The sequence below is a fragment of the Poecilia latipinna genome, unplaced genomic scaffold (assembly GCF_001443285.1).
Source record: "Poecilia latipinna isolate Pla-1442-1.1 unplaced genomic scaffold, P_latipinna-1.0 Scaffold49, whole genome shotgun sequence".
In the NCBI taxonomy this organism is placed as follows: domain Eukaryota; kingdom Metazoa; phylum Chordata; class Actinopteri; order Cyprinodontiformes; family Poeciliidae; genus Poecilia; species Poecilia latipinna.
Window position 1 is genome coordinate 463,419 of NW_015112665.1, and position 22,485 is coordinate 485,903.

The following is a 22,485-nucleotide window of genomic DNA, read 5'->3' on the forward strand; positions in this document are numbered from 1 at the left end:
ACACAGGGAAAGGATGGTTTCACAGATAGTATTGGTGTTTGTATTGATTAGCAGAAATGTATGTAGGACAGTTTAGACTCTTACTATCCTAAATTGATTTCTGTTTTACCAGCTGACAACAACCTGGTTTTGATTTTGATTTTATTTTATTTTTTCAAACTTAAGGCATAGATTTGGTTTAAATTAAAAAAATAAATAATAAAAAAAAAAAACATTCGGCATTTGGAAATAAAATTGGTGCTTCTGGGTGCAGTTTCCTCAATCAAAGTAGTAGTTTTGAATCCAACAAAAAAGATGAAGGGATTACACAGCTACCCTTATTTATGCATCAAAACCAAAATGTCGCCAACCATTATCTGATTTATACCAAAGTCAAACCAGAGCGCATGTGATGCATTTACAGACTGACAGAAGTGGGAGTTTTTAGTTTTGATGCATTTAAGAACAGGAAAAGTATCAGATTTGTCAGCGTTTGACTGACACGTCAATTCTTTGACTGTATGAATAGTTATGAATAAGATGTTTTGTGTCAAAGCCATGCAGTTCTCACAGGTTATGATCAAAAACACATTTTTAAGGTTGGCCCAGTTAGATTAAAATGTTATGCTTTTTTGGGTGTTTTTTATGCTATTTAATGCGTCTTTATCCTGTACAATCTTTCTTTGTTATATTACTTTCTTACCTAGACCTAATCTGAGCCTTCAAGGCCAAGGTTTTTGAAATTTCTTACATCAATGTACAAGCTAGCTATTAAAAATACCTTGAATTATGTTACTTTTTAGCTGCTCTCCTGATAGTAATTTATTTTGAGAGAGTTCAGCAAATAGAACCAGATTTTGTTGTTTATATATATACACACACACACACACACACACACACACACACATCAACTGACCTAAAAATCTGCTTTAAACATTAAATTTCCTTCAGGTTGGACGTTTTTCTTTACTGCCAGCTGATGCAGCCGATTTAATTGGGACATGTTTGTACCTTGGCTGCTATTAACCATCTGTCCTGTGAAGAAGCACACAAACGCAATGGAGGTGCACCTGTCTCTGAAGATGCATGACGTCTGCTGTGTGTCATATGGTAGCAGGGGCGTTTTACAGGCAGGTGATGAGGTGCTAGTGTGGGATGAAACTGATCTGTGGCAGAAGGTCCATTCAGACACAGGTCTGTGGCTGCTGCCAACTGCTGCTCATGTTCTAATTGGCTAATGTCTAGATGAAATGGTGGAAAAGCAGCCTTATGTTTGACATTGTACTCAGGACATTATGGATAAAAATAAATTATTTGTTTAAGTTTTTATTTTTTTTTAAATATACAAATATGTAAAAATATCTCGGTATGCAGATCATCATTGTTTTTATTATCTGTTTATGTAGTTCACCTGTGTGAATCAGAGTAGTGGTGATAGCGGCACTTTAATATCCATGTTTCAAACACGCTCTGCTTCAGCACAGTTCTGGAAGGAAGTTTCCTCAAGCCAAATAAGGTTACTGACCTGAAACTGACCTTTGACCCTTGACTTGCTGTCTTTGTTACAGTGGGTCAGCAAGATAAAAAGTAAAAGTATAGTAAAATGAACATTGTTCTTTTAGTCTATGAATTACTGACAACATGTCTCTGAAATTCCAAGCAAACATTTAGTATTTATTTCCAGAAAATGAGAAATGGTCAAAATAACAAAAAGATGCAGTGCTTTCAAACCTCAAATAATCCAAAGAATACAAGTTTATATTCATTTAGAAACAACAATACTAATGTTTTAACTCAGGAAGAGTTCAGAGATCAATATTTTGTGGAATAACCAGGAGGTTTTCAATGGGGTTCAGTGCAGTGGGCTCTTCATTTTTTCCAGAGCTGTACATCTATTCCTGAGAATAAAATTAGTGCTATTTGTTATTTGTACTAAACTAACCAAAATGAGAAAGACTAACAAACAAACATCAAATATTTTCATCTTCAGTCAATGTGTTATTGTGCAAGTCGGCTGCAGGAACAAATATCAAAGATTTCCAGTCTGGAAAGCATGACTGTGTGTTTTCCCGGATAAATGACATACTGTAGTTTAAAAAAGCAATCCCTTTAGTCGGGATTAGCACCTGTTGCAGTACGAGGCGTGTGTTGGGTCATATGGACACAAGGAGGGAGGACTCATTGGTAGCAGGGCAGGAGGCGTATTTGGGCCGTAAAATGTTTCGTTTGACTATCACCAAACTGTGTCGATTCAGAGTAAGTTTATATGTTGTTTATTTTTTGCTAAAAGTATTGTTTAGTGGAGTTTCTTGGAAAGAAAGGCGTGGATCTTGACCAAACAAATGGGTCAGACAAGCTTCTAAATGACAGCGGAAACAATATAGTAAAAATGAAAAGAAATCTTTTACTTTTATTTCTTTTCTCATGTCACCTCTGACTTTAACTGAGCATATTTGACTTCCTCTCGCTGCAGTTGGCTGAGTACCGCCAGAGAAAAGCTCATGCAGACTCCCAGAAGAAGCAGAAGAAGAAGAAGAAAAAGAAGCCGGCCGAGGATTCGGAGGCAGAATCGCAGGGAAGGGTGGAGGTCGAGCCGGATCAGTTTGTGGGTGGAGAAGGAGAACGAGAGGTCAAGGGTGAAAGACGAGATGAAGGGAGTGAGGAAACACCCACCACAGAGTTCACCTTCACCAAGACGCTGAAGAGCGGAGAGACGGTCAGGCATGACCAGACCTACAAGATAGAGGTACACACATTTATTTCATACAATACTCAACACAGCAACGCTCACTCTCTATGCTTAACTTTGAAGTACCAACTTTCATTTTTCTAAAATTGTCAATCTTTTTAGGTTTGTTTTGCAAAGTATTCATTCTCTTAAGCATTTTCATGTAATGTTGCAACCAAACGTTAATGCATTTTAATAGAACTTTATATGCAAGACCAAAGTAACACATAATTTTGAAGTTAATCAGAAAAATATGTATTGTTGTCAAATATCTCTAATGAAAGAAGTTTTAAAAGTGTGCCATGAATTTATATTTAACATTTTTAAAACTGATATTGTAACATAGTCCTCCTAAAATGGCCCAGTCAAAGTCTTCTTGAACATGTTTGGCAAGACTTGAACACTGATGTTCACATTTCTATTTGGAGCTGTTCAAGTCCAATCATCCGTGTGCAAAAAACGTGTTTAGATGTGTACAGCTGGTAGACATTGTTGTTTTTATGATGTATTTATTCAGGGAGGTTGAAAATAAATGCACACCACACTTTTCAGATTTTTTTTTTTCCTTGGGGGGGCGGAGGGAGGAATTTGAAAACTCATGCATGATCATTTTCAATCCACTTCAAAATAATGCAATACTTTATGTTGGTCTAACCGTAAACACAAAAAAACATACATCAAAGTTTGTGCTTGTTACATTTCAAAATATGAAAGCATCTTTCTTTCCAAAAGATGTATTTGAACAAATCGGTCTACTCTGTTTTAATATGACTTGTTAGCATTTTTTATGTAATTTTGGCACAACTCCACTCATTTTTGTAAGTAGAAAATTTGCAAAAAGTTTTGTTCCTCCTTCAACTTGATGCTTTGCTGTGAACAGTGAAAATTTAATGCCATTGCTCAAATCATATAACAACTGCATCAGTCAACACAGTCTCCCTTTCACAATCATTATATTTGAAAAAATTGGAAAGCCTAAGGTTTTTTTAGACTAACAAAGTAATGTAAATGGCTCATGATACAGTTTTCCAACACTTTTGGATGAAAATGGGCAGTGATTGTTGAATAAAAAGTCACAGATTACCTGCAAATAGGAGCATTGCTGACTAAGTTTCACAATGTCAAATACTGTAAATTAGATTTTTTTTTACACAAAACACTTGAAATAATTATTAAAATAATCAACTAATTTAGTAACTGATTATTACCTGAAGTTTTCTAAAAAAAACAACATATTTAGATCAGTAATTTAGCACAAAAATAAACATACATTTAGCATTTAGGGTCATTAAAAACTTGTCTGTAAATGTTTTAGCCAAATCTCCTGTTTTAGCTTCACCTGGTTCAAATTTGCCAAAAGAGTGCTATGCTACTGCATTTCAGGCAATACAATGTTTGTTTTCTCATTTTAAATTATTAACATGAATGTATTTCTAATAACGTATGAAAAAGTTAAAGAAAAAATCTGTAGAATGCACCATTTTTTTTTCTTATTTAGTAGTAAACCAACCTTTTCTTTGGCTGAAAATGACAGAAATATTAAGGTTGTTTGTTTGGCTGCTTGGTCAAAAGATGTGGGCGGAAAACAAACTAACTCTATAGGATGAATATGAGCACACGTGTGTTGGCGGGTTGTTTAGGAGGAAGCAGCAGTTTTGTTTTTCTCATAGGTATAAATTCACTTTTTGTGTCTCTTTATTTGCCCTTTCTGCATAACAGCCACATTAGGAACTAAAACTGAATCAAAAAGCACATTAAAGCATGTCTTTTTCACGTTTAAATGCATGTAGATGACGCTGATCTAAAAGAGGGTTGTGGTTTATGTGGGATGCCATTATTTTCTTTACCACAACCTCAGTATTGATGCATTCTGCTGGTTTTACATAACCACCTCCTGCTGTTCATTAAATCAACATACAGCACAGTCATTCCAACCTTTCTTTAGAGAAAAGATGATTGAAACAGCAGCACCTAGACATTTAATCCAGGATTTTCTGATGGATAAATTACCACTGATTACATCTCATCAGAGAATGGTTTAAAAACATGCAGAGCTGAGAGCTCTTGTACAATTTGTTCCGTCTTTCAAGCCCTCTCCGTCTCTTTTGCTCGGCCCTGTGTTGCCACTCTTCTCTATGAACCCACAAAGCTACTTGGCTGCTATGGAGACAGACAATTGCCTTTAAACTTGTTGGGATGTCAGTCTGTGTGACCGATTTCTATGGCCTTGCAGTGGATTTCAGAAGATCTAAAGGTTGATGGAGTGTATTATTATGTACACAGAGCTTCTGGGTTTTTATTTTTTTTATTATTTTTATGGGCAAATTATAAATTACTGCTGCCTGAATGAGATCTGTTCTGCATCACAAGTAAATGAAGCCAGTTTTTCCTTGGGCAGTTTTCTGCTCTAGGTCATTCAAATGAAGACGTATTCTAAATGAAATCGTCATTTTGCTCTTGAGCAACAAAAGGAAAATGCAACAAAATGAGTCTTTTGAAAGCTACTTCAAGGTAACTATGTTTTACCTCAAGGACAGCGTCCTGAATTATTTTCACATATCATTGAAAAGTCTATTCGTTTCTGTAATTTATTTGAAAAGTGAAACATGGGTGTTTTTATAGATTCATTAAACAAAGTATTACATTTCAAGTGTTTTATTTCCATTAATTTTTATGATTATGGCTTACAGCAAAAGAGAACCAATAATTCAGAATATTAGATAAGACCAATTTAAACATTTATTTCAGAATTCTCTCGAGGCTGAAGTTATACTCGAACATTACGCAAATATTATCAGTATGGACAGTATTTATATCAGAGTCCAGTAATAATTCTCTGATATTTTTCAAGAGTTCTTGTGTGTTATTTTTCATACTGATGCAATATTTAGCCAGCAAGAGTCAAGTTGTCTAAGCATTGTGTTTTTTAAGTTCATTAATCTTGAATTGTGAGTTTTAACTTAATGCTGCAATTTAAACCAAATAATTATGTAGGAAAAAAACCTCCCTCACAAAACTTACTGCTTTAAGTTTATCTTTCACAAACTCAAATTCAAAATCTAAAACTCTAAATTTATTTGACTTAAAGAGTAGAAAGTAGTAGACACGACAAATGTTTTACAGTGTGGACACAAATGACAAAAATGCTCCATAGATCAGAATCGGAGGAAAAAATAAAACAGGCATATATCACACCTGATATCGACATTGTCTTGCAGACATATTTTACACTGCACTTTTACCTTCCACTCAACTTTCCTTGAATACCCTTGAATAACCAGCTTCTTTGGCAGTAATCTTTTGTTAGTTATCTTCCTTTTGGAGAGTCTCTGACTTTTTTCTGCACAGGTGAACAGATTAACAATTCTTTATTTATTTACTTTCAGTAATAATTTTTGGAGAAATCAAATTTGTGTTTCTCATTAACTGGAAGCCTCAAAATTAACAGAAAGAAATGCTTTAAATAAATCACGGTTTGTTTAATCAGACTGTTGACCTGGGTTCACCTTTTGAAATTAATTATTAAAATAAATAACTTTTTCAAATAGTAGTGATGGGGTAAGCAATTTATGGTTTTGGTTTGTAAAATAGCATTTTCTTTAGTTTCCTTGTTTTGTAATGTAAATTCCCCAAAATAAAGCAGCCACTGCTGTCTTTTTGCCTCAGCCTATTTCATTAATTTGTCTCATTCCTGACATAGGTCTTAATTTTTCAATCTTTTATTTTATTTTATTGATGCATCTTTGTTTTTTCTCCTGCAGCCTGAAAGCGAAGTTTCCACCACAGCGGAAGATTATTCCTCAGAAGTGAGTTAATGTTTCCAAAAAAAGTGATATGAATTTAACTTTTTTTTATTATATCAGGTTATCTCTGCTTTAAAATGAGTAGAAAGTCTAAATCAACAGCGAAAACCTTCATTGTAGTTTTAGTTTTTAAATTCAACACTTCACGAAAATTATCTCCAGCTATGTAACATTAACATTTATTAAACTGTCTTTAACTCCAACAAAGCTGCTCAAAGGTGTTTTCCTGACGTGATGCAGGCGTTTGTGTTGCAGCCTCCCAGATCTTAGTGTTTAACGCAGCACATTATGAATTAACAGGTAAATGGCTGCCTCCATGAGATGACAGAGAGCCTAATGATGCCTTCACAGGATTTTATCTGGGTACAGTAATCTGATCAAGCAGCTCTGCTTTGGCTTCGCTAGCAAACCAAATGCTTAACGTCTTCTGCAAGATTCTCACTAACCACGTCTGCTGTGTACTCTTTACACATTTAGTATTTTCCGTCCTGTCCTGTTCTGTCGGTGGTGAAGAAATATCATTGTTTTTAAAAAGTCAAAATGCTCCAGAAGGTCATAATGGAAAAGGGCTTCGTGACATTGCAGAAGTGTGAATTATCTGTGAAAACTGCTGGAGGAAATAATGAGGGAGTGATGAGGAGGAAGCGTCTGCTTTGAGGAGAGAAAACAGGAAGTTTTCTAAAAGGAGCCGCTCTCCGTAGAGCCACTGCTGAGACAGATGGATTTATAAAGACAATAGGACAAAATCATTTTCGTTTTGGGCCAAATCAAGATCATGAATGCTCTTAAAAGGTTGTGCCAGAATGTATTGATAAAATCCGTTCACAAACTGTTAAAATATCAATTCATTCTTAAAATTAAATCATATTCAAAAGTCCTTACATGATTTTACATTTTTTTTGTGATTTCTTTTTGCTATAAAAATCTAAGTGTTTGTGGCACTAATTTGGAAATATTAGTAATATTTGCGCTTATTTTTGTCTGTAAATGTGACTTTTTATTACTCGCTATATGCATAACGGACTATAATCTGACATCAATTAAAGCTGAGGCAGCTGTTTAGTACAAGTAAGAAAGTTTTTGACAATTAAGGAAAATCTCCAATAAACTCCCAATTATTAGTGCAATTTGTTGATTTTGTGTGAATTTCCACAATAATTTGCAAGAAACTGGAGGGACTGATTGATATAATTTGATAACAGATAAAAACTGCACTGATTTGAGTGATAACGTAATATTTAAGCACATTTGGTGTTTAGTCTAGAATCTATAGGGCCACATAAAAAGCAAATTTTTGGTTAACTTATGTTTGTTATTTATTCAGCAGAAAATCCAGACATTTTACGCAAGTAAGAGTAGAGATACTTCATAACAAAATTACTTAAGTAAAAGTAAAAGTACAGAGTTGTAAAAGTACTCTCAAAAGTAAAATTTTTTCCAAAAAAGTTACTCAGGTAAATGTAATTGAGCAAATGCAACTAGTTACTACCCAGCTCTGAAAACATGACCCATACTTACTCTCCAACTTTGGGCTCTTCTAACAAAACTGCTTTTGCTGTGTGGTTGTGGCTACGTTCTTGGTTAATTCTCTAGTCTTTAAACCTTTTTCAGTGACTCTTTTAAAAGCCGTGTAAGCTCTGATATTGTTTCTGCTCAGGAGGAGGTGGAGGCCCTGCAGCAGCCGACAGAGGGACGGACGGTCCAGGACATGGAGGACGCGCTAGCAGCCAAGAATCAAGCTCTGGAGGAGTTGAGTCGAGAGCTGGAGGAAATGAGGTCAGCGTTTGGTGCCGATGGTGTGCAGCAGGTAAATGTTTCTGCTGTTCTGGGTTTGATTTACAGCATTTTATCCTGAATGCTTGAAAGACTACGCTACGTGTAAATGGTGTCGACTGCATGTTGACCTGCTCCTTTGAATTGTTATTATGCAAAATTATTATCTCCATTCGTTTTGTTTTTATTTGGCTTTCACATTTTGTTTCTTCTTGCTGCATCATTTGTTTATCTAATTGTTAAAAAACAAAACAAAAAAAACAAGGATTTTCACTGGGAGTAAATGGTAAAGGAAAGGCTTGTCACATTAAGCGTTAAATCAGTCGCATGATAAATTAAAACAAACTCAATAATTTCCATTTGGATGACTAATCATGTCTCTATTATCTCTTTCTACCCAAAACTGGGTGATAAGCTCTTCAGTCTGGTGCTTTGGTTTTAATCAGCCCCTTTTTGAAGGACAATTTTGTTTAGAGAGACTTCATAACTCGCTTTATGACAACTTTCTGTTGTTTTGCTTATTTATTTTGGCTATTTAAAATGTCTTCCACTTACAGTGTTCAATGTTCATGAGAATTTAAAGTTTATTGATGCTTTAAAATGCATTCTTGCATTATTGTGCGACTATAACCATTATATTACTTGAAAATTATCCAAGAAGAACTATATTATCATTTATTGCAACAACTTCTGGGACAAATTATCATCAGAAAAACTTGTGAAAATTTTGAAATGACAAAATGCCAGGCTGAGTAAGGGATTTTTTAATTTTTTTTTCTAAATTATTTTTCAATTAGCAGAAAGAGAGAAATTGGTGACAGTTTGTACTGTATGTTTTCATATTGTAGCTCTTTTGTAATTTGCTGAAATGCTAATGTATTCGTTAAACTGGTAACTCTTAGTATTATTTCTAGTCAATGTTTTGTCAAGTTGCTCATGTGGAAGAAAGAAAATCAGCAAAATACATGCCAGCATTTTATTCGATTAACAATCAGAATAATTGATGACTAAAATAATTATGAGTTGCAGCCCTAATTATAATGTAACAAAACAGTATAATGGGTTTTCGTAGTTTTAGATGAATCAGAATTTGGCTGATTCTTTTTGCTTAAAAAAAGAATCAGTTCTGTTTACAGTAAAGAACTGTGCCAGTAAGAAGCAGTAACTCTTTCTTACGGTTTTATTAAATTGATCCTTTTTTTTTCTTGTGGTCTTTGTAATTGCCATGATGACTTGCATTAAACCCACTCTGAATGTGCAGCTGCAGGACTTTGAAGCTGCTCTGAAGCAGCGGGACGGGATCATCACCCAGCTCACGTCCAACCTGCAGCAGGCTCGCGAGGAGAAGGACGAAATCACAAAAGAGTTCCTGGCGCTGACAGAGCAAAGCCAGAAACTTCAGATCCAGTTCCAACAGGTAGGAAATGCTTTTGTTTTTGTTTTTAATTTCTCTAATTAGATGTAATTTTTTTTCTACTTTCACTATGGCATAACAATGTGTTCTCAAAAACAAAAGAAGAAGCAATAGTGTTGGAATAACTTTTTAAATTTCTGCCAAGTTGGGTAAAAAAAACGTTAGATTTCTCCTTCAATAAATATTTAATGTTTAAATGTCACAAAATGTCTTTCATTAAAGCGAACTGGGAGGAATTGGTTTTCTGTTTCCAACATAATAATTGGTAATAAAAGTTTTTATGCCGTTTTCTGCACATCAGCTGCAGGCCGGCGAGGCGCTGAGGAACACCAGCCACAGCAGCACCGCAGCAGATCTCCTGCAGGCCAGGCAGCAGCTTGTTCAGTACCAGCAGCAGCTGGAGGAGATGAGTGCGGAGGTCAAAGGGCAGCAGGAGACGAGCAGCAAGCAGGTGCAGCTCATCAGCCACCTCCAGCAGAAGCTCAGTGAGGTGGAGCTGGTGAGGACCGCCATACTCTTAATGCCGACTAGCTTGGCAGCGACTAGCTTGTGTGTGAATCTGAACCCGAATGTCTCTTCAGTCAGGGAGAAGATCGGAGGAATCGTTCGTAGAAAGGATAAAGGAAAAGGAGCTGCTGATCGCCGAGCAAGACAAGGTTATTCTGAGTCGGGAGCAGTCGCAAAGACAAGCGGAGGAAGACTTTGCACAAACAATAGAAGATAAAAATCAGTTAATTTTACAACAAAGTGCAACAATCAAAGAACACGAGCAGGCATTGATGCTGCTCAGGCAGGAAGTCGTTCATGCAGGAAGGACTAGAGATGAGAAAATCATTCAGGACTCTGATGACAAAGACACAGTTATTGCAGAGAAGGAGAGGGTCATTTCTGAACGCGACTCTGATCTTATCCGGTTGAAAGACGAGCTGGAAAACTCCGAAAAACACCTGCACGAGCTTCGGCTGCAAGTCGCTTTAAAGGAATCTGAGCTTGAAAAGTGCCTGACTGAGTTAGGAAGCACAAAATCTGAATTAATAACCTGCAAAAGTGAAATGGAGAGTTACAAACTGGAGCTAGAGAAGGAACAAAAGGAGTTAGAAAGCTGCAAAGGAGAACTCGCAAACTCCAGACATAGAGAACGGATGTCATCCAGTGAAATCATGCAGCTCATGGGAACAGTAGAAGATCTGCAGAAACTCTGCCACCAGGGGAGCATGTCGGAGAGCGACAAGTTTCAAAAAACGCAGGAAGAGACCGCCAGGAAGCTGGAACTTCTCAGGGCAGAACTGGATGAAATGTACGGACAGCAGATTGTCCAGATGAAGCAGGAGCTCAACTTGCAGCATGCAGCCAGAATGCAGCAGATGACTGAGCAACATCAGACTGAGATCGAGCTTCTAAAAGCGACGTACGATGAAACCAGATGGGAGCTGAGTCAAGTCGCACAAGAGAAGTCGAAGTTGCAGTCCAAGGTTGAGAGTCTTGTTGGTGATCTAAATGCTGCTAGGCATCACGTGGAGCAGGTCTCCACCAGGCTAGCGTCTCAGGAAACTTCCCAGCAGCTCCAGGAGATCATCCAGGCTCTGAGGGACGAGCTGTCAGCTGCTCAGGAAGCCGCCGTGGAAGCAGAAACCAAACACGAGTCCGAAATCACCAACTACAAGATCAAGCTGGAGATGCTCGAACGGGAGAAAGACGCCGTCCTGGACCGGATGGCGGAGTCGCAGGAAGCGGAGCTGGAGCGCCTACGGACGCAACTCCTGTTCAGCCACGAGGAAGAGCTGACGAACCTCCGAGAGGACCTGCAACGAGAGAGCTTCCTGAATGCGGAGAACCTGCTCAACGAAGCCGCCGTCCGGCACGAGAAGGCTTTGGATGAGTTGCGTGTCGGTCACACTCAGCAGTTGGATTTGTTACAGAAAGAGAAGACGAGTTACGCTGCAGAGAGGAACGACCTTCTGCGAAAGATTCACGGGCTGGAGGAAGATCTGAAGCTGGCTTTGCAAAGCTCCAAAACGGAGGAGCTAGTTCTGCAGCTCCAGGAGCTTCAGGTTGAACTCAAGGAACTTCGAAAAGGTGCCCAAGATCGAGTGAGGATGCAAAATCAAATCCAGTTGTTACTGAAACAGACGGAGGTTCTGGAAAACCAGAAAAAGGAAAAAGAACAGAAACTACAGGAGCACGAGGAGGAGAAGGAGACGTTGTTTCAGTCTAATAGCGCTTTAAGAGACAAGATAGAGATGCTAACGGCACAGAACGATCAGTTCCAGCGACGGGTAGACGAGCTTCGCGAGGACATCGAGAAGCAGAAGAGCACTTTCTCTTTTGCAGAGAAGAACTTCGAGGTGAACTTCCAGGAGCTCAAGGAAGAGTACGCGAGCCTGGCAGAGGCGAAGACGCAGCTGGAGGAGAGGACGCTCAGGGAGACACTCGAATTTGAGGCGAAGATCGCACGCCTTCAGTCAGACATCCGAGAGCTGGAGGAGCGGAGCGGCAACGTGAAAATGGAGCGCGATCTGATGGAGAAGCTTAATGTTACTTTGAAAGAGAAGAAGAGCCAAGCTGATCGGCTCTCTGAAGTTACAGAGCGACTGATGGTTACTGAGACCCGAATCAGGCAGCTGGATGAAGATTTGATCAAAGCCAGGCAGAAAAATTCAGAGGTCATCGCCAAAAATGAAAGCCTCTTAAAGGAACTGGAGAAAGCACAGGAGATTAGCAGCAAGCAGAAAAAACTCCTTCAGAAGGAAGAGCAAACTGTTGAGGCGGTTTCTCCTTCAGAGGATCATCGCCTTCAGATTCAGTCGCTACAGCAGGAGATCAAAGCTCTGACGGCTCGTTTAGGTGCAGCCGAAGCAGAGAGAGACGGCGCTCTGCGCACTCTGGAGCTCCACAGGCTCTCGCACACTCCGTCTCCGGCGGCGGCGCACTCCTCTGGGGAGGGACCTGTTGAGGGACGATCCTCCCCGCACAAGCCGGCGTCCTCAGGGTCAAGCAGGCGCAAAAGGCGGCAGAGGTCGAAGCAGGAGCGCAGCAGAGCCGGCTCAGCGGCTTCAGAGGAGCGACAGAGGGAGGAGGAAGAGCGAGCGAAAAGTGCTGCAGAGGAGGAGATGCTGCCTCAGACGCAGAGCCGAGTTATGTCATGTTCACCGGAGAGCGCCGGTAAGGAGGACTCCGCCGCCGGGTACCAGGGAGACGGAGGCAGAGGCTACATCAACAAAGCGGTGAGCACTCACATGTTTCTGCTCTTTTCTTTTCCTCTTTGAAGTCTGAACAAATGAAGCATCCGTGGAAATCACGCCACTTTGAATTCATTTAGTTTAGAGTTTTTTTTTTTTAGATGTCTAAAGAGTGGATTCAAGGCCAAACAAGGTGTTGATTTTTTTAAATGTTCTTTCTCTTTTCATGAGGAGAATATGACTGGAGCGGTTCAGCTCTGACAGATTTCCTCTCTAGTGAGCAACAGTGTTGATTGTAAATTGCCTTAGAGTCTGAAGGCTTGCTTTGAAAGGCAGTGTTTAGCAAGACTGCTGCCTTCAAAGATGCATTTTTTACATTTCTGCAGCCAGAAAAGCTGCGTACACGACAGCCTGCATGTAAAATTCATGTGAGGACTCGACATGAAAAAGACCTCTGTACTGTTTCTTTTATTTATTTATTTTTTGCTCGGCTTGTTCTTGCTGCTCACCATTTAACTCGATAACAGCTGAGAACAGATAAACAAGTCTGCTTATAGCTTTGAATTTGCCATTGTGTAGAAATGTGTACATTCTAGTTTCTTTCCATCCTGCAGGGAGTGAAGGGTTTGAGGTGAGAAGCCATTTTAACCCAGTCACTTTCTGTCCGTGTCACCTCCAGCTGTGCCACAAACACACACACAAAGCAAAAGATTTTGTACAATGTTTGTCTGCCATCTCGCATCTGTGCTTCGTGATGCTTTAGTCACCTCCTGGGATGGAAAAAACCGTCCCCGAGCTGGATATAACTTTCATGCCCAAAAGCTGCTTTGTTTTTGGATGCCATTAAAAAGTCTTTAAAATGATAATTCATAATTGCTTTAAAACTAGTTCTAGTTTTGATCCTTAATGGGTTAAAGAGGAATTTTAATGAAGGTAGTTAATGTCTGCTCCGTCTCAGGAAGTGATCCATAATGGTGCATTTTATTCTGTCCATCATTGTCTTGTTTTGTCTGAATTTCTTGCTGAGGAGACGGTGCCTTTCTAAAATATTTACGCACCTTAAACTTTTTCACATTTTTTCACGTTGCAACTGAAAACTTTCATGTATTTCACTGGGATTTAATGGGACGGACCAACATAAATGGATGGATAATTGTGTAGTTTTTTTTTTTTTTACAAATCTGAAGCATGTGTTGACTATTTCTATTAAGTCTCCAATACTCTAATTCCCCTTAAATAAAATTTAGCTCAACAAATTACCTTCAAGTGTAGGGCTGGGTAATCGATCAATAACAACATACACTGTGATAGACGTGTGATCAATTTCAGTAGATAAAACGTCCAATAGAATTATCAATAATTTCACTGAACTCCGATCCAGAACCGCATAGGATTCTGGGAGATGTAAGCAGAGGACAGACTTGGCCACTAAACTTCTCTTCCAGCAAGATTGGTGAAATCAACTGACTGCTTGTTCTTTGGTTACCTAGCAACTCACTCATTCTTTGGTTACCTAGCAACAACTAGTTGAGTAACTGGCACAGCAGCCACTGTGCCTCATAACTGCTTAAAAATAAATAAAACAACAACTGTATGAAGTGAAAACTGAAGATAAGAGGAAAGTTTTACAGTATTTTAGATATTTTAAACAAACACTAATAAATAATTCTAAATATAAGCTGTGCTACTAATTTTGTTGTAGTTTACTGTGAAATTACAATAAATTGAATCTAACATTGTGATAGTTTTTTTTTTTTTTTTTTTTAATTAGCAAAAAGTCCGACTGTGGGTAATAAAATCTCAGTAAAAATTCAGTTCTGTGAAGGGCTCAGAGATTTATGGAAGAACATTAGAAAATAATCGGCATCATGAATACAAACAAAGGAACACAGTGAACACATAAGAGGTAAAGCTGTGGAGAAATTTAAAGCAGTGTTAGGTTACAAAATAATTTCAGAAGCTTTAAGATCTCACACAGTGTGAGATGTTAAAGTATAGCACCAAAGCAAACCCACAAAGACATGGAAGTCCACCTAGTGACCTTTTGCAACTAAGTCACTGACACTTTCGCCATGACGGACGTCGGAAGTGAGAATCGGCAGAGCATCTGAAATTGTTTTCCAACGTTGTTGTTGCCAGTTTATTCACGGTTTCTACATGTGCGAGTCGAGCTAATTTGTCTGTGAATGTAAACACACCTAATTGGGGCTCATAGACGGCGATATTTATAAAAGTTGTAAACAGCTAGCTTAGAAAATGAGCCATACATCCTCCCTGCTGATGTGTTGATCAAATTACCGACTTTGCCTGAATTCACACCACCTGATTTATATCACTATGTCAAACGTTTCCCTTTACACCGGAGCAGCATTAAAAACGTACAGAAGACGAGATGCTAACCAGATTTTTCCGTGCATGCTAGGATACATGACGGTGCGACACTGTCTCCATGGTCACCAGTGTTTAGACTACCTTGTTCATTAGAAACATTGATATGTTTCTAATTATACATACGTATAAAAAAGAGGAAGAGATAGAGGAACGTCCATAACAGTTTATGAATGTTAATAATCCTCTTATCTTGGTTTAGATCAAAGCATATTCAAGTGTTTGAAAGGCCTACTCAAAGTCAAGACATATATCTGATTAAGAATGAATATGAAATGCAGATTTGCACAGAAGAATTGGCAAAAGCAAAAGGGGTTCTTGCCAATAAGGTGTCATCCAGGACATGTTAACTGCAGAATCCATTTCTAGCTGTTGGCATGTTATGACTGTCATACAGCAACAAGCTTCAGTCAGAGGCCTATTTAGATTTGTTGCAAGACTGACTGCTACCGTCAACGGCTAATTTGAAGACACTGGAATGATTTGCGTTACAACAAAATTTAATTATCCCTTTGGGATAAACTAAGTAATTTGGAAACTGAATTTAATTCAAAGCCAAATTACGTCCTCAGTTGTGTGAAGCTGATGGAGATAAATATCCTAAAAGATTCTCAGCTGTAGTTGCGGCAAAGCAGTGACTCAGATCGATGACTGAATGCAAATGTACACCTCCCTTTTTAGATTTTTATTTGTTAAACAAAAGAAAACCATGTAAAATGCATCTTTCATTTTTCATTATGAGGTGTTTTTTATTGGCCTGTCATATTAAATCCCATTAAAATGCATTAAAACGGAGAGGGATGTGAAAAAGTTCAATGGTGATGAATACTTTGGAAGGTGCTGTATATTTAAGGTTTTTTCTCACTTTGTATTAAAAATGTCTTTTATATTCTGCTTGCTCATACAGGTGAGCGGACAGGGGATGGGCTGTCACACGGAGTGTGCTGAAGAGGAAGAAGAGACCTCTGAGCATGTAAATGTCACTTATGCTCACATCCTGCTCTTTGTCTTGAAGTTGCTTTGATGCATCATTCAGCTCACAGTAAAGGTTGATAGATGGAGAGGGGCTCTACTGTAAGGGATGCTTCAAGCTGCGCTCTTACAAAAAGCAGATATTTTTCTGCTCTGTTGATGCTCCTGAAATTGTCATGCAGGGCCATGAGCACAGTCCACAGAATTTTCATTTGAGTGCAAAAGGGAGAATTTAATTGCAGAGCTTTGTGTTCTGCAAGTCGACAAACATCAGTTTAATTGCAGCGGCATCAAAGGAGCCAAAGAATTAGAGGGGAGAAGTGTAAAAGCGTGGAGCAGTCCTGTGAGGAAAGGGAAGAAAGAGTGAAATGTCATGAAGTCACTGGTTCGACACAACCCCTTAAAACAGGGTGAAGCAGAAGATGATTTTTCCCCGAGGCTGCTGCCAAAGTTAGAGTGATTTCCTCACTGTTTAATCAGTAAAGAAGACAAAATAAACATTTAAATAAGCTCACTTTAACAACTTCAGCTGTATGTGCTTCATTATCTAGATGGAAAAAATCCTGAAGAAGAAGATCTGACTATCAGTTTGTGACCTGTACCTCCAGCACCCTTGTGTTTTTTAATTGGCCTAGTCAAATCTGGTCTGAAATCAATTTGAGATGTTGTAACACAACCCTTAAATTATACCTAAAAACATTCCAGAGCTGGATAGCTTTTTTTAATTGTCTGATAAAGTAAATATTAGAATTATTTTTCCCTCAAACTGCTCAGGTTATCTTTGTCTGATTGTAAAACCTGTTGCATGATCTTAAAATTTCAAGTGTAGCAGAAACAGAAGAACAGTTTAAAAGTGCAATTGTCAGCAATTTAACACATGGTCAAATGTAATTAATAAAAAGTTAGAAAGACAAGGTAGACTTACTGAAAGCCCATTTTTTAAAATAATTTGCATTTATTTGTAGGGTTGATCTGCTTTTAGTAGTGGTTGCGTGTAGCGGCAAAGGGTCGCCGCACAACAGTCATCCACCTGTTTGTTCTCCGCTGACCTTCTCTCATCTGCATGCTTTGTTTAATCACCAACATCTGAGATGCTTGTCAGGAAACGGGCTCTCTCCTCCACACCGTCGGATGGAGTGACCGTATCATAACACCGCGTTTTAAAGTACGGCCTAATTAAGATGTAGAGTGCACTTTAAAGCTCGTAATATCAGAAGGTTACAGAATCACAAATTTGTGCTGATGCATTATGCATCATTATGTTAAGGAGCTTTTTGTTGTTCTCGTCCTGAAGTGATAAGAACAGAGCTCTCATCCTGAGCGCAGATGGTTCCGAGCCACGTTTCTGCTTCAGAAATGAGATTGTTGGGATTAGGATTTTAATCTTTTATTTTCTTTTCATGAGAAAATGGATGCTACAAAATTTAATTCATGGTTACATTTGATTATCTTATAACTGTCATTTGCTGGCTGTTTTTATGTGTAATAATAGACTAAATATAAAGGGTGTCCAAACTGCGGCTTGGGGGGCCATTTGCAGCCCCTTGACTGATTCTGAGGGCAACAATAGGTAGTTGATGCAGAAAGATTTTATTTTCTTTAATTAGACCAAACTATTACTTTCTCCAAAGTGCAACACAAAGTAATTCTTTTAACAACCATGTTTTTTACTTTCTCTTTAGTTTCATTTTAAATATGATCACATTTATCAACTGACTTTGACTTAGAAACAGACTTTAGAGAACTCAAATCTGGTTTTATTTAATTTTTTTAACCTTTGCTTGATACATATAAGCATTTTTAAAAGCGAGTGACCCAAATCCTGTTCTTATTCCTGAGAATAAGTAAAATGTTTTTCTTTAATTTTTTTTTATCCAAACCCAAAAATATTTGTAAACCAGATATCTTTCTTTTTGTAACATGAGAAAGTCTTTTAGTTTAAACTTCCTTTTCCTACACAAATGCTGACTTCACTACTTATTTAATTAGAATTACTGCATGCTTAGTTTATTATTGAACAGTAAAAAAAACAAAAAAAACTTTTTTGTCGTTTTTGGCCGGCGACTGCTTTTGACTTGACGATTTTGGCCCATGTGACAAAACGTTTGGACACCACTGGAGTAAATAATTAAATTTCTGTGGTTGCAGTTGGATTTATTTAACTGATAATTAGTCTGTTTTAATATGTTTTCTTCTTTGTGTGTGAAGGAGGAGTGCAGGCTGCAGATGGAGGCGCAGCGCATCAGCCTGTCTCAGATTCACGCCGCTCAGCTGGAGCTGCTGCAGGAAGAGACGGACGCCTCTCTGGACCTCAGAGAGCAAAGTGGCTCGGGTAAATCTGTTTCTGCTACAAAATGCTATCGAGCTGCAGGCAGCATGTCTTACATTTATTTGTGCTTGTAGTACATCTGGGGTTGTCTGAAGTGTCTGTGCTTTCTCAGGTGGCAGAAAAAAATCCAAACACATGATAGAAGCTGTGTCAGAAGAATGCAGTGAGATAATTCTGGTAATTTTAAACTGAGACACCAGTTTTTAATTTGCATGTGTTCCCACATTTTCATTAACCCTGAGTGCTGTCTGTGGACTGTTTTCAGTCTTTCCAGAAGATTTTTGGTAAAGAGTTTTTGGAGAGTGTCAACACAGCAGACCTGTCGCTTATTTCAGAGGAAAGACCAACAACTAGTGAATCCACCTCCATTGTTCAGGAGGCTAGAGGTACACACTCTTTATAGAATTACAACAGTAATCTGTATGTTTTTCATCTATGTTCTCTCTAATATTTTTCTTTATTTTAACCTTTTATTCTAGAGTTATACACCAATCTTTGGCAGCTGAGGGAGAAAATTAAGCATGAGCACGATCGTCTCTCTCAGCTTCAAGATCTGCTGAGATCTGATGTAAATAAGGTAAAAATGCACAGATTCTTACACTGCCTTAAAGTTTTACACCACATGGGTGTAATTACTTACTGTATTCGTTCACATGTTTCAAATTCACCAAACAGGCAGATTCTGTTTTGGTATTGCACCTATAAGAAAATCATTTCCATTTTACAGTAAAATTATAAGCATTTTTTAACCTAGAACTGCTAAATCTTTTTGTTTTGTTTTTTTTGGATAAATTATAATTTATTTAGAGTCTGTGTTAACTGTTTCAGCAAAGTGGACACTTTTTTTAGTAGCAGAGCACTAGCTTAACAGAAAAACTCAATCTAATCTCCTAGATAAGTGAGCTGCAGGTGGCCTATGATGAACTGAAGATCAACAGTGAGAAGCAGATGTCTGACCTCAATGCACAGCTTGCCACAATAAATCTTCCTACAAGCAGAGGTAAATCTGATCACCTCTCCAAAGCTGCTGCCACACATTTTCTCATCTTACCATTTGCATTTGTGTTTAGCAAAATTGTGTTTTATGTGGCTCTTAGCCTGAAGAAACAGAGCTCATCAACTCTAGTCATGTTTTTAAGTGTTTGGATTGTTTATTATGCACATTTATTTGTATATTGGATGTGTATTGGGGTGTAGGATATAAATGTTAATGTGTGCTGCTACTGCATTCAAACACAGTTATTAGTTTGGTTCATTGTAACTGATTGAATGTTTCCTGACCTACAAATCCAGATATTTTTTAAATTATTGTTAAATTATCTAATGGACTTTTCAGCAGCTTTCTACATTATAGTAAGAACACTTCCCATTTGATTCATTGGCCTGGATAATCGTATATTTTTTGCTTGATTGCCCTGTGTGTTAGAATCCTCAATTATTTCAAAGCAAAACTAATTGGGGCTTATTGGTTATTAATTAAATAAGAAATGTTCAATTAACCCATACTTCTGTAAAAGACTTTGGGTGAGGAAATACCATTTTCAAAGTCTATATGTGGACCTCATGGGAGATTTTTAATAGTCCGATGGTTTTGTAATATACAGTAAGTGTTAAATTCATTATTACAAAGAGAAAACACTTAAAATGCCTTAAATTAATTTTTTTTTAAAGTTAGGTGGCCTGTATAATTCCCACGTCCTAAAAATTTTGTCTTCACATAACTTTTTAATTTTGTTGTTTTGTTTTTTGTTTTTTTGCGTCACTTTTCTGTCAGGCAAAAGTTTGAGTCGCCCTCAGACTTCTTCATTGTCTCAACTCAAAACGGTTGAGACTTGCGCTAACTAGCTGTCATGGACATTATTTATAGACGTAAATAATAATTTAAAGTATTTATATATGCATATATAATATACATTTATAATTATACGGAAATAATGTTTGACTAGCTGCTAATATACCGGTGCTAGCTAGCTAGCTAGCCTCCTATTTGCGTCCATCATGGGTAAGTTCCAATTTATTGCTATTTGGCTGACGACATTCATACATTTCTGTGGAGCTATGGGTCTTAAATTCTATACATAATTGTCTTAAAAAGGTCTTTAAAAGTTTTAAATTTGAGTTGGTGAAACCTGCATAAACCGTAATAATTGGAAACTTTTTTTATTGGTAATTAACAAGTTTGTCTGACAGCATCTCAATACTGTCTAATTTTTGCTTTTGAAATTTAACATTGATTTTTTAAATTTAGTTAATTTTACAGTTTAAATCAAATCTCTGAGCTCTTAATCTAATGCAGAGTGGATATAAATTCAGCCACTATTACAGCAATGATCCAGTTGGATTTACCATTGACCAGAAACTCAGTCTTTCAGCTCAGTGCAGCAGGAAACAAACACAAAGGTGCCATTCTCTCAGTTTTATTTTTGTTTGCTTGCTGTAAAAAACAAAACAAAAATAAAAACCTCAATTCCTTAATTCATTGTTTCAAGTGCTGCAGACCTTGAGCTTCTTCTAGGTATTGTGTTTTTTAAAATCACTGTTCTCTAGTTCATTTTGCACCAGAGATTCTCTGTTTACAATTAGCAAATTTCAAATGCTACTTCTTATTTTCTCTATTTATATACTACTTTACTTCATTTTCCTTTTTATTTCTTATTAATTAATTTTTTTTACACCTAATCTGTATTCCTTTAGCTGTGTAAAAGCCACAGTTTTATTTCTACGTTATTAGATCTGGGGGAGCAGGCCGGGGAATCGGACCCGACATCAGTGGAGCTCCAGAGGCTGAAGGCCGAGGCTCAGGTGAAGCAGCTCCGGCTGGAGGAGAGCCACCGACAGGAAATGGAGCGCCTCAGGGCTCACTACCAGCAGCAGGCCGCAGACACGGAGGAGCGCTACGCCACAGAGCTGTTTGTGTTGCAGCAGCGACTGCAGGAAGCCACAGGAGCCCAGACTTACTACAGGTGATCAAACAAAAACATTCAGTCTCCTATTTATTGCCCACAGACACATATTCTACAAATCTTAGTTTGGTAGATTAGCTCATGTTCTAAAAGTTGGTGCATTTTTAAATCCAATCTCATGTTTCAATTTTTATTTTAGTTGCTAAATGTCTCTAAAATGAATTTTAAAAATCAGTAAGTATTTTATAAAAATCTACAGTCTCGGGTTACGTTTTTATAGCTTTTACTACCTCATTTTGGGAGCTGCTTTTAAAGGTTGAGCTTGATTGATTGGTGACATTTAGGGAACTGTAAAAGGATTGAGATCCCAACTTCAAACAGATGCTTCTGCAACAGAAAGGTATCTGACCTATCAAATGCAGGTCAAGAGTCCAACTACATTCAGCAGTGCAGCTTTTATTTATACACAAACATCTAAAAAAGCCTCTCAGACCTCTTCAGATAACTTCGTGATCCAGGTTGAAAGTGTTAAAAAAGTGAGAAAAAGATGACAAGTTAAAGTAAAAAATAAATAAATAAAATAGTTGACAGATTTCAGCTTTTATAAGCAGGAATGCACAAATGAATGGATACCTGCTTATAAAAGCTGAGCCTGCCGGTGGAGGACAAAGTATATTATAAAGGTTTTTAGTCGTCAGAGCGGTTTTGGTGCAGATTTTATTTGAACACTGTTTAAATCTAATTTAAAGATTTTTCTGCCCCCCAAAAAATGTGCTCATATTGTTTTTATGTGCGTCTCATTTATAAATTTGTCTCAGCTAAGATGGCAGAAGCCTGCACCAGAACTTAAATACAACACACAGGAAGTTTTAACCTGACAAAAAACATAAAGGGTCTTACAGATCGGATTCTAAAAAGAAAACACTCGGAGTAAAAATGTTAATTTATCTTATTTGCAGAGACAAACGAGTTTTGAAAAATTGCCAAAAAACTCCCAAGAATCCCCACTGCAGTTTT

At 37.7% G+C, this 22,485-nt stretch overlaps 1 protein-coding gene across 3 annotated transcripts in view; it reads left to right on the forward strand.

The window, feature by feature from the left end:
• akap9 (A kinase (PRKA) anchor protein 9) overlaps positions 1-22,485 on the forward strand; it is an 80,256-nt gene that overhangs the window by 7,231 nt on the left and 50,540 nt on the right. The window contains exons 2-15 of one of the 3 annotated variants that reach the window (XM_015050691.1): positions 2,453-2,725; positions 6,469-6,513; positions 6,811-6,873; positions 8,168-8,317; positions 9,545-9,700; positions 9,999-10,196; positions 10,279-12,921; positions 16,172-16,237; positions 18,445-18,568; positions 18,678-18,742; positions 18,831-18,951; positions 19,045-19,142; positions 19,460-19,565; positions 21,297-21,528. In XM_015050691.1, coding sequence (XP_014906177.1) covers positions 2,453-2,725; positions 6,469-6,513; positions 6,811-6,873; positions 8,168-8,317; positions 9,545-9,700; positions 9,999-10,196; positions 10,279-12,921; positions 16,172-16,237; positions 18,445-18,568; positions 18,678-18,742; positions 18,831-18,951; positions 19,045-19,142; positions 19,460-19,565; positions 21,297-21,528 — 4,340 coding nt within the window. Of the gene's footprint in view, positions 1-2,121; positions 2,236-2,452; positions 2,726-6,468; positions 6,514-6,810; positions 6,874-8,167; positions 8,318-9,544; positions 9,701-9,998; positions 10,197-10,278; positions 12,922-16,171; positions 16,238-18,444; positions 18,569-18,677; positions 18,743-18,830; positions 18,952-19,044; positions 19,143-19,459; positions 19,566-21,296; positions 21,529-22,485 lie in introns of those variants that run through there. The other 2 variants (XM_015050699.1, XM_015050707.1) reach the window with 2 other exon arrangements.